Source organism: Sebastes umbrosus, chromosome 17 (assembly GCF_015220745.1).
Source record: "Sebastes umbrosus isolate fSebUmb1 chromosome 17, fSebUmb1.pri, whole genome shotgun sequence".
NCBI lineage: Eukaryota > Metazoa > Chordata > Actinopteri > Perciformes > Sebastidae > Sebastes > Sebastes umbrosus.
This window is the reverse complement of record NC_051285.1, coordinates 19,124,621-19,140,085: the sequence shown is the minus strand read 5'-3', so window position 1 is coordinate 19,140,085 and position 15,465 is coordinate 19,124,621. Positions and strand designations below refer to the sequence as shown.

Below are 15,465 nucleotides of genomic sequence, written 5' to 3'. Positions count from 1 at the left end.
TCTGGGACACTGTCTCCGTAGAGAGACGTTATTACTGACTTTTTAATGTAATTTGAGAGACAGATATATCAAAACCTGCAGCCAAACTGATCTGTATGGCTTGATACAGAGGCAAGTGAGAAAAATACTTTTTTTTTAATCATTTGGGTGAGCTGATGCTTAAAAATATATGCCCCGATAAAGGCATATTTATAAAGGCAATAGCACACATTATTTCGCTCTCACATGCACACATGGGTATATTTTGAATAAGATCACATCAAACAAAGAGGTCACTGTATAGCTTGCAGGAAATCACACTGTGAATAGTTTGTAGGTTTGTTAGCAGAAATTCTACACTGTGTCTTCACTTTTCTGGGGCAATGGGAGCATTTGCACTTGACAATGCAAGGTAAGACCTTTCAGACACATCATGTTTGAGGAATCCAGCAGAACCTCCTTTGTTGTTTGTTTTGCCCCCTTGAACCTCAGCCAACAACATGTTCAGGAAAGATTCCTACAGTACGTTATAAAAACAAGACGGAAGTTGTCACAGTGTTAACATACAGTACATATAGAACCGGCATGGTGGAATGAGAACACTGCAGGTGTATTGCTCAATGAAAATAGTCGTAAACAGGAGGGTACATTCTGATCTTAACTGCATGTTCGTCATATAGCCTACATTAAAAAGGGGTGAGGTGAAAAGAGAAAATCTAAAGAAAAACATTTCTATAAGTCTTTAAAAAAGTATTTAAAACACAAAGTATTTTTTTACTATCAAATCTGAGACTGCCCTACAAGTATCATGACACACAGCAGAATACAAATTTAAACATCAAATGTGTGTGTGCTTTGTCTTTTATGTTTATAAATGTATTTTCAGAATCACCTATATTGGTCAAGTATGTGTGCATATACAAGGAATTTGACTCTTTTTTTGTTATGATTCTTATGTTCATGTATGTGTGTGTTTTGTGTTTCACCTGACTGCAAGACGAAGCTCCCCTTGGAGACAACTAAGTTTAGGTTGAAAGTTACTGACAGGTAACAGCCTTGTTTTTCTGTAAGCATTTTGGTTTGGCTGTTTACACTGTCATTCATTTACATTTTAGTTTTGAGAACTGGCGATAAAGATTTGATATTATGAGACCTCATCTTGAGATGTCTACACTGGTCTGAAAATTCAATAATTAGAAACAATTAAAGTCTGTGCCTATTAAGTCTGTCCCCGGCCATTCTCCACCCCACTGTATTACTGATACTGTATGAGTACTGCTTCTGTTTTGTATAGCTTGCACATTGTGTAGAAATGTAAACATAATGCAATCTTTAAAAATCTGGTAATTAGGCAGTCAAAACATGATATGTGACTTTCAAGGCATTCAAATGACAAAAAATTATAGGCAAGTTGAGTTTTGATGCATCATCTGATACTATCTGCCTCCTACCTTTTTCACTACAACATTGCACATTCGTATGAAGGCACTTTACTTATTCTTGCAAGCAAAGAATATTTGTTTAGTAAGACTACTATAATCCCTGATGACCACAACGCATTTTGTGTATTAATTAGTCAAATATATTTCAAGTATAATCATTTAAATTAGTAGGTAGATTTATGTTTTCTAATTTCCGAGTATTTTTGAATGCATCTTCTCCACACGCAGGTTTCTACAGGAAGTGATGTCACTCGTTGTATTGGCTCTTCCGTTTCTCGTGTGCTAGCAGCTCTGTAAGTGTTATTGCTCTAAAATGAGTTTCTAAAATGCCCATAATTTGAATTTTGGTTTTATTTAAATAAAACATTTTATGAAATAGTTTGTGTCTGACGGTACACAGTAGGCCACTGAGGCGAAATAGCATTGTTTTCCTTCTCAACGGCGTTAGGTTAGCATGCTAGCAACTTATTAGCTGTAGTGGCTAACTGGCTAGCTTGTGTTCTGTACTTTATCAATAATTAGCAAACACCTTATTTGCCTAATATCATCAGAGGGTATATGTCTCTCAAAGATAATAACCCAGATGCCTTTTTAATCTGATCTGCCAAAACGTTTATTGACATATTTAATATGTTGTTTAGCTTGTTTTTGGATGTGTTTTTACAGATGAATGAACAAATGAGTTTTAATCCATGCCTCAGTTGGGAAATTGGTCATTTCCGTAACTTAACTCATTTTCTCAGTGTCTCCCAACTGTAATGATAGAATCATAAATACTCAATATACATTAGCCTGCCACACACACAACCATATCTGTAATTTACAAGATTTTACCCTTCCCCTGCAGACAATTTGTGCTTGGTTAATATAACCGTACTACTCACTGCTGGGTTAAACACCAAGGCTAGTATAAAGGATGCTGTTGATTGAAAGGAGGGGACTGCTGCCTCATTATTGATAATTTGACTTGATATTTGTGTCAGGAGCTGCCTGTTTCTAGCTTTCCCACTCTGTGTTATTGTTCTCAGGTCTTGGTGTGCACTGTTCTGAAAAAAAACTTGGTTTTCAGTTCATGTTTTTTCTTGTTTCATGTGTTGTTACAGCAGAGCCAATCGAAGATGACTACAGCTGCAAGACCGACATTTGAGCCGGCGAGAGGAGGGAGGGGAAAAGGAGAGGGTGGAGGTGATTTGAGTGCCTTGTCCAAGCAGTATTCCAGTCGAGATCTTCCGGGTCACACCAAGATCAAGTACAGGTCAGTTTGTCAAACATGAATGGAATTGAGTTTTGGGTTGTAATTAGTGTGTCGCTGACGGCACTGCTGCCTGGTGAGACAGGCACTGATTTACATCTAATATGATACTTTCTGAACTGTTCCTACTGCACCTTACATCTATTCTATATGCTGGAAGCAAAAATAAAAGTATATATATTTTTTTACCAATTGTTTTCCCGTCTTCAGGCAACCTACCCAGGATGCCCCAGAGGAGGTGCGTGCCCGTGATTTCCGTAGGGAGCTGGAGGAGAGGGAGCGTGTAGTTGCACGTGAAAAGACCAGAGAAAGGGGACCAAGAGGTTGGTCTTTCTGTACAGACTTAGTGTTTGTTGAACATGCTTTTTAGTGTATATTTCTGACCAAGTTCCTTATTCTAACCTCAGTTTATACCCATGAAAACAAATATTTTAAATACTGCATTGACCCTAATTTTCCAGAGCACACCACATCATCATCATCTTCGTCATCATCCTCAAAGAGGCCCAGACTGGATCAGATCCCAGCAGCCAACCTTGATGCTGACGACCCTCTCACTGATGTAAGTGCTTGCACTGTACACTTAGTGGTGATTAGCACTCATTGAACTCCCTCACCAACGACGCTTGCTTGTTTATAGGATGATGAGGACGAGGACTCTGAGGAGGACAGTGATGACGACGACACTGCGGCTCTCCTGGCAGAACTGGAGAAGATCAAGAAGGAGCGGGCTGAAGAGCAAGAACGCAAAGTAAAGTATCATTTCAGACAGACATGACGTTTGAACCAGGCTGAAAGCACAATCGGCAAATTAAGATACAGGTTTCATTTGTGAGGAGGCAAATGTTACCTCATTTAGTAACTTTTGTTTCTTTTCCCATCTTAGGAGCGGGAGCAAAAGGCAGAGGAGGAGAGGATTCGCATGGAGAACATCTTGAGTGGCAATCCATTGATCAATTTGGCAGGGCAGCAGCAGCAGCAACAGCAGATGACCCAGACTCAGAATACCTTCAGAGTCAAGAGAAGGTATCTCACAAACACACACTTGTATACACAGCATTAGTGTTGTATTTGAAGAAAAACGTTATCTTCACTTTCCACTAATCATCAACAATTAATTTGTTCATATCTTTATAGGTGGGATGATGACGTCGTGTTCAAGAATTGCGCCAAAGGAGTGGACGAAGCACGTAAGGAGAAACGCTTTGTCAATGACACACTGCGCTCTGAGTTCCACAAGAAATTCATGGAGAAATATGTAAAGTAAAGGACTTGGTGTCTGTTAGTTTTATTGTTTGTTTTTTTAATTAATTTCTTTGGTCTCTGCTCTCCTGCTGCCCTCTGTCCCAAGGATGATAGATGGCAATACATTCTGTATTCAAATGCATTAGTATTTGTACAGTCAACACATAAAATGTTGTATATAAACGAGTAACATCTTTTGAATAAAGCTTATGAAAAGTTGAATGAAATTGTTTGATGTGAACATCTGAGTCTTTCTGTAGTTTTTTTTAAATAATGAATTTCAATAAACAAAGACTTAAGACTGTGTTTAAAATGGCTCACAGGAATTCATTTGAGAAAAATGGATGTCATTGTGGAGAATTCTCTCTTCACAGCTTTGTTTTTCAAATATTTATTCTACCCTTTTCTTAATTTTATCTTGTTTGGGTACTGCATTTATTTATTGCCGTTTTCATTGAGCATGATTGTAGACTAAAAACAGTTCTAACAGAATGGGTTTAATACATTCATATAAAAACAAACTTTAATGAACCTTGTAAAATTAAAGTACTTGAACAAGGGACAGGGTATTAATCAGGGAACTTCTTTTTAAAGAATATTCTACATAGACACAAAATTAGAATCAAGATTCCTAATTTCATTAATGTCATCTGAGGTGCAAGTTTAGATTTTAGGTTGTCTGCCTTTTATCTTGAAGCAAACTTCATACTCAAAATATGGACTGTCGCAGATTGAAGACTAACATTCAAATTCTAAAAAACAGGTTATTTTTTGTATCTTTTTTTCTGGCCTATATTTGTATTGGTAGTTGTGTGTGTATAGCTTTGTTTCAGAACTCTCTCACCTGAAGTGCATTTACATGATGATTAGGAAGATCCCTTTTAGTCTCTTCCTTTACTGTTTTTTTAGTAAGGTAAAGATTGATGGAGTTCTAGTGACCTTCCACCATTAGGAGTGCTGGTATAAAACCCAGTTTGGGTTCACTGCAACCTATAATCACAATCTCATTAAAATCCTGTTGCTTTAACCACATCATGTTTTTACAATTTGGAATTTGATTACAAATCATAGATTATTTGATTCAACAATATGCTAAGCAATATCCAGAATAGTGTGAACAATTTCGACACAGTACAACAACATTGTCTTTTAGGGACTTTTGTGGGGAAGAACAACTTCCTTCTTTTTTATGACTCCATCTAGACCTAATGTCTCACAGCCATTGTGCTAATGTAATTACCACCACAACCTGATGCCATAGTGCAATAAATACCTATGTTCCAACATGAATATGATTTATTACAATTGACTTAAATTATATTCTTTATTGTTAAAATGTTAGGAAATACATTTTAAATGTTTAAATGCGCACATTCAAACTTTAATATTTGAATATGAATAAGATATAAATGTTCAGGAATAAGCGCAGAATGAAGCAACATTCAAGTATATTGCAGTGCAGTCTTTTTGTTTTCTTTTCTTAAAATTATTCCAGCAAGTAGATAACAGTGGTGGAATGTAACTAACATTTACTCAAGTACTGTACTTGAGTACAATTTTGAGGTACTTTACTTGAGTATTGCCATTTTATGCTACTTTATATTTCTACTGCACTACATTTTGGAAACCAATATTGTACTTTGTACTCCAGTATATTTATTTGACATTAGATACTATTTACTTTACAGATTTAGATTATTAATATATAATCAACTAATAATTATGATCTATTATTATACGTTAAGCTCCCCAGCAATATATAAAGTAGTTGAAATTAGCTCCACCTTCACCAACTGCAACATTAGTGATGAACACATTAATGCATCAATAATTACAATCCAGTGATATAATGTATATGATTCTGAAATAGGACATTCTGCATAATGAGTACTTTAAGTATATTTTGATGCTAAAACTTTTGCACTTGTATTTAAGTAAAATGTTGAATGCAGGACTATCTGAGTACTACTACCACCACTGTAGCTAGATAAATACTGTAAAACTACAACAATGACGTTACAGAGATGTGGCATTTATTGAGCTGGGATCTTGGGGAATGTACAAAGATTTACAAAGCAATGTATGTGTACGTATGATGTTTTCCTCAAAATAGTTAATAAATATGATATTATCCCATTTCATAATTGGACAGAAATCCGTGGTATTCCTTTTGGCTTATTACCCACCAAATATCTGTAACAACCGTTTCTGAACAAAAGGTATTACCAAAACGTACGAGGAGCATTGAAGGCAGCGGGCGACAAGTCAAGCCGGCAGGGGGCGCCATCTCCAACTATCGCTTCCTTGTGACAGGGATCTGGGAGGCTGCTGGGAAAACATGGCAGCTTCCTTTTGTTGGTGGGGATTTACTGTACTCCGACGGGGGATTTAAAGACATTCTCCAGTAGATACACGGATCTCCGTCGCATACTCGGGGCTCACACTGACAGTTCTCCAAACACTTGAAGCAGGAGAACATGGAGAAGAGCGGGAGCATCGACAGTTTGGGTTCGAAGCACTCCTCTTCTCGACAGCCAAGTGTTGATTCATTGTCCAGGTAGCCAAACCCACCACAACACCTCGCTCTTTAAGCTAGCGTTAGCTCAAAGTTTAGAAACTAACAGCAGGCTTTATATATGTGTTATCACGTTAGTTAACATGTCTAATCTTAATGCACTTTCTGTAACGTGAACCCTTGAGATGGGACCGTTAATGAAACCACTAATAATGTCATGTGGTTACCACTGGTGATTACAGTCAATTAGTGCACAATTATTGGCCATTATCCCTTATAATTAGAATAATTGAGAAGTTATCAGAGTCTAGAGTAATGTCAGATATTTGCACACTCCGTCTGACTAACATACATTATCGACTGAAGTGTCCATTATGGTTTCGATGAATCAATGATTGGGCTGCAAAACATCTGAAAATAATGAAAAAATTACCATAACAATTTCCTAGACCCCAAGGTGATGCATTCAAGTTCCTTGAAAATATCCCAAATTTGTTACTCAGATGAAAAACAGATTCATATTAATGCAATAGTTTTGTTAATTGGTTATTTAATCAAATACTGGTTTCAACACAAGTGAAATGAGTTGAGGAATGGCTGTGGTAACACCCTACTACTAAGACTAAGTATTTCCTTTGTCATGTTATCTCTCCTCAGTACTTCCACCTCTCGCTCTGACCGGTCTGCCCAGCAGGCCAAGCCAACCTCTGCCATGTCCTCTCACTCTGTGGCCGCTGCTGCAGAGCTCTCCCCAGAGCTCAGGGTTAGTAGCCTGCACATAGTTCACTGACATCCTGCTGCTTCATTAATTACTAATGATAATGACCAAAGCACAACTCTCCTCTTTTCTGCACCTTTCAGGTTAAGCCCAAAATTGTTGCCAAGGTATGCCATCTCATGCATTACATACTTACCCAACACGTGTCTTTAAATAGTGCTTTATGATAATCTACCTTAGCAAGTTTCATGGGTTCAGGTCCACATTCAGATCCACATTCATGTCTAATTTGTATCTAATGTTTCCAGCAGGTGCTTAGAGATTCAGAAAAAGAAGAGCCACAGTTACTTCCAAATGAAACTGTGCAAGACATGGGTAGGTTCTGTCTTTACTGCAATCACAACTCTAATCGAAATAGCGTACATGCATTCGAGGCAAAGTAGCTTTTTTACATCAAAACAATTTGCAATATATTTGTTGTTTCTTGGCCAAATTTAGAATTTTTTTCTTGTTTTATTCTGCAGCCCAAGATGTCACATACTTCTGTCCTTTCATTGGAGCACTGAGGGGAACAGTGACCGTTACCAACTACAGACTTTTCTTTAAATGCATGGACAGGGTAAGCTTTGAGAATAAAAAAAAAAAGCACTATAACTATTTGGAAGATTCATTCTCTGTTTGTTAATGTGTTGTTGTATTTCTAGGAGCCAGCATTTGTGCTGGACCTGCCCCTTGGGGTGCTGAGTCGTGTGGAAAGGATTGGAAGTGCATCAAGCCGCGGTGATGTGTCCTACGGGCTAGTTTGCAAAGTGAGTATGATGTGGAAACGGTCTTAAATAAGTACACTTGTTTTATATGGCAGATGTCCACAGGTTACAGATGCAAGAACATACAGGCAGCACAGTAGATGACAGTTATACAGTGAACAGGCTAAGGCATAGAGGATGAACCTCCTCTCATCTCTGCTGTGTAAACAATACTATCATAAATCATAATCATTAAGAAGAGTGAGCCTATGAATAACCTCTATGTCCATAGCATACTTTTACATGGCGCAGTTGCTTTACTGCTATGAAATCATATTACAAACAGCTGTTGACCCCTCAGTTTGACCATGACCTGCTGTTCTATCTTTCTGCAGGATATGCGTAATCTACGATTTGCACACAAACAAATGGAGGACACACTCAGAAAGTCCATTTTCGAAGTGCTGGTGAAATTTGCGTTTCCTGTTTCCAACGGGCTGGTGAGTGATTCAGCCACACTGTCTCTGACACTGTAGCTCTGCACTGTCTACCGACTGATGAAGTTCTCTCTCGCTCCCCACAGCAAATCTTTTCCTTTGAGTATGGGCAAGTGTTTCCCGAAAATGGATGGAAGGTATACGACGCTGTCTCGGAATACAAAAGACAGGTATTTAAAAAAACGCCACGGTCCAACTGCTTAGCTTAATGTTACAGGAAGCTTATTACATTGGTTGCTTGTGTGTTTTTTACAGGGTATACCCAATGAAAGCTGGAGGATAACAAAAGTGAACGATCACTATGAGGTTTGTGACACCTACCCATCAACTCTGGCCGCGCCTGTCAACATACCAGACGAAGAGCTGAAGAGAGTCGCTGCCTTCCGAGCAAAAGGAAGGATACCTGTGAGTGAGCGGTCTTCAGCATGAAGCTTCTCCTGTGCAGCTCGATCGTTGGACTGTCTGTGGTCTTATTCTGTTTTACTCTGTGTGCAGGTGTTGTCATGGATCCATCCAGAGAGCCAGGCAACAGTGACACGCTGCAGTCAGCCCATGGTTGGGGTAAACGGGAAGCGCAGCAAAGAGGATGAGAAATACCTCCAGGCGATCATGGATGCTAATGCTCAGTCCCACAAACTCTTCATCTTTGATGCCAGGCCCAGTGTCAATGCTGCTGCCAACAAGGTTTATTACATTTTTTTAAAAAGAAAAAAATATTGTGAAGGAACAGTCTGTAACATTTCGGGGGATCTATTGGCAGAAATGGATTATAATAGTCATAACTATGTTTTCATTGGTGTATAATCACCTGAAACAAAGAAACGTTGTGTTTTTGTTAGCTTAGAATGAGCCCTTCATATCTACATAGGTTGCATCCGAAATCGCATACTATGCACTACATACTCAATATGTGTACTATCGCTCAACGTACTTTTGTGTGAATAAACAGAAGTATGTATCTTAGACGCACTTAGCAGTAATTTACGTCTGCACTTCCCGAGAGCCTCCTTGCCGGCTGGCGACGTGTAACCATGGTAACCTGTGCCAACCTCATGTGACCAAAATGACGATTTGTGAGAATCAAAGACACTTACACTTAAATTCACGCATTATTGATGTTACGGAGCTGTCCGTCAACGTCTGTTATGAACATTGTTGTCACTACCGCATTGCATTGTGGGATATTTATGCCGCCGTAGTGTCCAGCATTTGTATACTGTAATATTTCACCTGGAAATAGTATTCATACTAAGGCTTCGGACGTACTTAAAAATCTCACATACTGTTTTAGCGTACTAAATAACATGTTGGTATGGTGTTTCGGACGCAAACCAAAGTCCTCTTCACAGAGTGCGCCATGTTGTTCCGCCATGTTTCTGCAGTAGCCCAGAATGGACAAACCAAACACTGGCTCTAGCAAGAGCCCTTCGTGTTTTTACATTACCTGAAGGCCACTGTAGTTCTTCAACACGCTTTTGAAATGGTGGTAACGTGAGCCGCAGAGTGCGAAACCAGGGCACTGCCAGCAGACGACTGCCGTTGCTCCTAAAGTAGTGTTATAATGGTAAGGATGGCCTCTGAGTGAGGCGAACGGTGTTACCACGGTTTCGCACTCGGCGACCCACGTTACTGCAGTCTTGGAAAGAGAGGAGTGAGCGGAGGGGTACTCAGTTGGTTGCAATCTGCAACCACACCACTAGATTCCACCAAATCCTACACACTGCGCCTTTAATATATATTATTTAAGGAAACTCTCCTTGCTCAATGGATGAACCATCTCACCACCCATTCTGTCTCCACCTGTGTTTGTTTTTTTTCTCTTCAGATGAAAGGCGGTGGTTATGAAAGTGAGGATGCGTATCAAAATGCTGAGCTGGTGTTCCTGGATATTCACAATATCCATGTGATGAGAGAGTCACTCCGCAAGCTGAAGGACGTGATCTACCCCAACATCGCGGACTCCCACTGGCTTTCCAATCTGGAGTCCACTCACTGGCTCGAGCACATCAAGGTGAGTATTATGATGCATCACTGTGATTGAGAAAAGAAATGGAAGATGAGCCAATTCCCAGGCTGTTGATTAAGGTGTTTGTGTGTGTGTGTTTGTAGCTGATCCTGGCAGGAGCACTGCGGATTGCAGACAAGGTGGAGTCTGGGAAAACGTCAGTGGTGGTGCACTGTAGTGACGGCTGGGACCGCACAGCCCAGCTCACGTCCTTGGCCATGCTCATGCTGGACGGCTACTACCGCACCATTCGCGGCTTTGAGGTGCTGCTTGAGAAAGAGTGGCTGAGCTTTGGTCACCGCTTCCAGTTGGTAAACACATTTTCATACACCTTTTGACATTTAGGAAACCACACGAGGTGCGTAGTCCTTTCTAGTTCCATCACTGATTGTCCTTTTTTCTTCTCTAAGCGTATCGGTCATGGCGATAAGAACCACACAGACGCAGACCGCTCACCTGTTTTTATACAGTTCATCGACTGTGTCTGGCAGTTGACTCGCCAGGTAAGGAATAAGTGGTGCTGATTTGTGGAAAAAATCTTCAGAATAACATGGTATGTCAAGGACACTAATGAGGCTGTTTTTTATTTAAGTTTCCTGCTGCCTTCGAGTTTAACGAATACTTCCTGGTCACCATCCTGGACCACCTGTACAGCTGCCTGTTTGGGACATTCTTGTGCAACAGCGAACAGCAGAGGTTGAAGGAGGTAAGAGCAGTTTGTTTCTCTCAGCATTTTATGTTGCTGTTGCAAAATTAGACATTTCAAAGGGATAGTTTGGGTGTTTTGGGGTTGTATGAGGTACTTATCCATAGTCAGTGTATTGCCTACAGTAGATGGCGGTCAGCACGCCCCAAGCTTGGAGAAGCAGACAGGAGTTACCGCATGGAAATAAAGCCCTCCTGCGGACGGGGCCAGCAGCAAAACATATTTTAGCCACCTAAAAAAAAGGCCCACCTAAAAAAATCAATATCAGTTTAAAGGGACTGTTTGTAACGTTTTACACTTATAAATCCACCGGGTCGGGATCCCATGCGCACTCGCATATGCACGCTCGCGTGTGGCTGGAGTCTCTGCTCCGCCGTTTGCTTGCCTCCACACACACACACCGCGCGCGTTCTCGCTGTCTCGCTCCACCTCTAGACGTGCATGCACGCTCACTCCACACTGCAGAAGAGTTAGTTTAGCTCTGAAAATATCTAGTGATGTTTGTGCAGAAATAAATGCTGCAGCTCCTCCAGACCAACAGAGGTTTCCCGTGTCTTGTGAAGTGACGGGGCTCGCAGCGAGAAACGTCATCATCTCTGACCGGGTGCCGGTGTCTCCCTGCGGGCGCAGTCAGTAGAAGATAACGTTTCTCTTCCTGCTTCAGCCCCAAAGGCTGAACCAGAAAAGCCAACACTAGGATCAGCAACGATTCATGGAGAGACCTTCGTCTGGTCAGCTAACATTACTGCCAAGCAGGTGAAATATAGAGTGATATTGTGGTTTTAGCTGACGTGTGACCTCACTGTTTTGAGCGATGCTCGTTCATGTCTATGTAGAGCGAGCAAGCGCGAGCCCGACTCTGACTTTATTGACTTAGCGGCCACAGGTGTCGCTGTTAACAAAGTTACAAATGGTCCCTTTAAGTGTACGCTATATTTAGAATATTTTCACCGCTTTACCTTGTTATCAGACAGCCCTTTCCGACGGGAAACTGCAGCTGTTGTATCCATCTATGCTCTCGCCAAAGCCACAAGACTCCATTGAAAAAAAACTGTAATTTTACCTTGCAGAACACGGGGGTTGCTGGTCTACCGCTGCTTCGATCAGTTCATTTGTTTGTGTTATTGTGTGACTTTGGTTAGTGTGGATTCACCTGTTTTTTTTCAATGGAGTCTGGTTACTTCAGTGAGAGCATATATAACAGCTTCAGTTCCCCATCGGAAACATAGACTTTATAGCTGTCTCACGGCAAGGTAAACAAAAATATTCTAAATAGAGCGTACACTTAAACTGATAGCCTACAGATTTTTTTTTAGGTGGGCCTTTCTTTTAGGTGCTAAATGTTTTGCTGGCGGCCCCGTCTACATCAGTACATTGCTTTGCTTCCGTGCCGGTACTCTTGCCTGTTTCTCCAAGCTGGGGGCGTGCCGTCCGTCATCTACTGTAGGTAATACACTGACTATGAATAAGTACCTCATACAACCCCACTTCAAAACACCCAAACTATCCTTTTAAAGTAATAATATTGGACAGAGCTCGAGTAGAAAGTTTGTTACTGGTATGGAGGTTTTTTGTGCATTCATTGTCATGACGACCACACCTTTTATTTTACAGGAGATTCCCAAGAGGACAGTATCTTTGTGGTCATATATAAACAGCCAGCTGGAGGAGTTTACCAATCCTTTATATGTGAACTACTCCAACCATGTGCTGTTCCCTGTAGTCAGCTTACGCCACCTGGAGCTCTGGGTTGGCTACTACATCCGCTGGAACCCTCGCATGAGGCCTCAGGTATCTTGAGAAAACCTGTTTCTTGTTTTCAAAGGAAATAGTTTGCACTCCATACATGCGCCGCTTTAGTGGTTGAACTTGAGCTTTACATGTTGCTTTTGTTGTCAGGAACCTGTTCATCAGCGCTACAAGGAGCTGCTGGCGAAACGCGCTGAGCTGCAGAAAAGAGTGGACGAATTACAGCGAGAGGTGACCAATCGATCCGTCTCCTCTTCCTCTGAACGCGCAGGCTCCCCCACACGCTCCATCACTCCAGTGCAGACCTTTGTTTGACACAACTCTGACCCTCATGATAACGGTCGCAGAAGCTGAATCCTACCTGTGAGAAGGTGCCATAGTAATCAGTAGGCCACATCCGGTGCCACGAAGGACCTGTGTGGCTCTCTGGGTGACACACTGCGTTAATACACTACCACCAAAAGTCTGATGTATTAGCACCTCTCACAGGTCATGTAGACTCTGCTGGCAACAGAAGAGTTTCTGTCTCAGACTGCTTTACTACAGCCATACTGTACTTTCCCTGCAGGGTTGAGAGGACATGTAACCAGAATAGCGAGTACTGTTTAGCGTATCGACCTACCTACAATCAGTGTTGATCTTTTTGGAAGTACACTAAAATATTACTCGGGTAAAATATGTATGCCTTATAAACTTCATAGAAACACTCATTTCATTCCTCTAAACTGCATATGTTTAGATATTGCAATACCGCTGAAGCAATTGCTGCAAAACTTATTTTGAGCTCTAGTAAAACCAACTAAATGGTTCGGGAGTTGTTAAATGTTTTTTTCTTTTTAAATGTAGTTAAAGGGCTGTAATGTTAGCTTCTTCTAATGTAAACTATAGATATAGAGTGCATTAAAAACGTAGGCAGGTGGTCCTCACAAGTCAATGCTTTTAGATAGTTGTGGCCAAATATCCTTTTTTTTTTGTTAAGAATACATAATGTGTCATGTACGGCATTCCTACCATTGAGTGATTTCAGTTTTGTAAGTTTCATTTTTTCTAACTATTTATTATCCTTTCAGTCCAGTCTTGTATTTATGGATCACAATACACACTATGTCTCATGTCATAAACTGATAAGAGATGTTCCCATGCAATATTAATAAGCTACACAGAATATGCAACAGTTCATTTTGTCCCAGTTAATAGTCAACTACTTACTAAAATGTTAATGTGTGGACGTTTCTTACAGATGCTTACTAAAGCTAGTGTCAGCCTCTATTTTTTAATAGGCAGCAGAATGTGTAACGGCTAATAATTTGCTTTGGGTGTTTTTTTTAGTTTAATGAATATCTGTGCCTTGCTCTGAATGACTGATTGGGAGAATAACAAGAGGAAAGTGTGCACAGTTTTTGAATTGCCAAGGTGAACTGGTAAATACAGTGTTAGCTAGCCTTTCCACTGCGTATGTGAATACTTGCAATAAAAATAAATTAAAAATAAATGCATTTACCTAGTGGTGTTTCAAATGATAGCAGAACCCCAATGACATTAGCATTAATTATCTCTTTTTATACCCCCGCGACAACGTAGTCGGGCGTATATAGTGCTCCGCGTGTCCGTCCTTCTGTCTGTTCACGTGTCACACTTTTGTTTCTGGAGCAGAACTCTAACTATTTAACTTAGGAACTTCAAATTAGGTATCATGGTTGACAGTGTGGTTTAGTTGTGCCTTTTGGGGGTTAGAAGTCCAGGGTGCCCAAAATGTTTCCAAAAGGGCAAAAAACGTTGGCCCTACTTTAGTAGGGGTCAAGCAGTGAGCGGGGATATGTGAGCCATGCTCACTTTTGCCTTGTTATGATTATGGTCTTTCCATAAAATAGAAGGAAAAAAAGTGCCTTTTATTATAATTTACAGTGCTGGAGGGTAATATTAGACTGCAGTGGCTCTGAAAACATTAGCATGGTCATATTCAAGCTGTTTCACTCTCATACCTAAATATTAGATGACAGCCATACATTGGCTTTAAGGCGTCCTTTACCCATTAACAGGGTAATTATTCCCTCGACTTTAATTTATGCCCATCACTTAAAATTTATTTAAATTGCCACTTAAATTGCATTACTCTCCCTTTAAAAATGTACAGCTATTAAAGTATGACCATTTTTACAAACGATTGAAGTGAAGCTGCTGTGCTCTATGCACTTCACTGCTTCTGGATATTGATATACTGCAGGCAACAGCAATTGTTTAAATATATTAAAAAGTTTAATAAATAAAAGTGCTGATACTATGTAGTCAACCTTTGGTGAACTTCCTTTTTTTATTGTGTTAGTAAAAACATTTTTTTTTTGAGGAAACACTATTTGCATATGTTGTCCACTGAGTTTTCTTTGTGATCTAGAAAGTCTATTCCTATTATATATTCCTGTTTGTGTTTTGTTAATTATGATTCCAAGTAGACACACAAAGACATGAGAGAGGAGACAGAAACGAGCAGCATGCGAAAGTGGAGGCAGTAAACATACGTTGAATTGATTCAGGGGACAGGAAAAGAGACAGGAACTGATAGGTCCATCTTTCCTTCCATCGAGGCAGCTGAGGTACAGTAAAGTAGGGTTTA

General features: G+C 40.3%; 2 protein-coding genes across 3 annotated transcripts; both read left to right on the top strand.

The window, feature by feature from the left end:
• The first annotated feature begins 1,613 nt into the window (after positions 1 to 1,613).
• cwc15 (CWC15 spliceosome associated protein homolog) lies at positions 1,614 to 4,224 on the top strand. Its single transcript, XM_037749808.1, has 7 exons — positions 1,614 to 1,714; positions 2,525 to 2,676; positions 2,884 to 2,996; positions 3,135 to 3,235; positions 3,314 to 3,424; positions 3,560 to 3,699; positions 3,811 to 4,224. Exons 2-7 carry the CDS (start codon positions 2,540 to 2,542, stop codon positions 3,938 to 3,940), a joined length of 732 nt encoding a protein of 243 aa, XP_037605736.1. The 5' UTR covers positions 1,614 to 1,714; positions 2,525 to 2,539; the 3' UTR covers positions 3,941 to 4,224.
• A 1,958-nt stretch (positions 4,225 to 6,182) lies between these two features.
• mtmr2 (myotubularin related protein 2) lies at positions 6,183 to 14,350 on the top strand. Of its 2 annotated transcripts, none has more exons than XM_037749419.1 (16): positions 6,183 to 6,475; positions 7,091 to 7,196; positions 7,295 to 7,318; positions 7,463 to 7,526; positions 7,676 to 7,770; positions 7,856 to 7,960; positions 8,293 to 8,397; positions 8,481 to 8,564; positions 8,650 to 8,799; positions 8,890 to 9,078; positions 10,220 to 10,405; positions 10,504 to 10,710; positions 10,810 to 10,902; positions 10,992 to 11,105; positions 12,720 to 12,896; positions 13,005 to 14,350. In XM_037749419.1, the coding sequence occupies exons 1-16, from the start codon at positions 6,396 to 6,398 to the stop codon at positions 13,167 to 13,169; spliced, it is 1,944 nt and encodes a 647-aa protein (XP_037605347.1). In that variant the 5' UTR covers positions 6,183 to 6,395; the 3' UTR covers positions 13,170 to 14,350. The 2 variants fall into 2 exon arrangements, with proteins under 2 accessions (XP_037605347.1, XP_037605346.1); XM_037749418.1 differs by having other exon boundaries at positions 7,460 to 7,526.
• Positions 14,351 to 15,465: the final 1,115 nt, after the last annotated feature.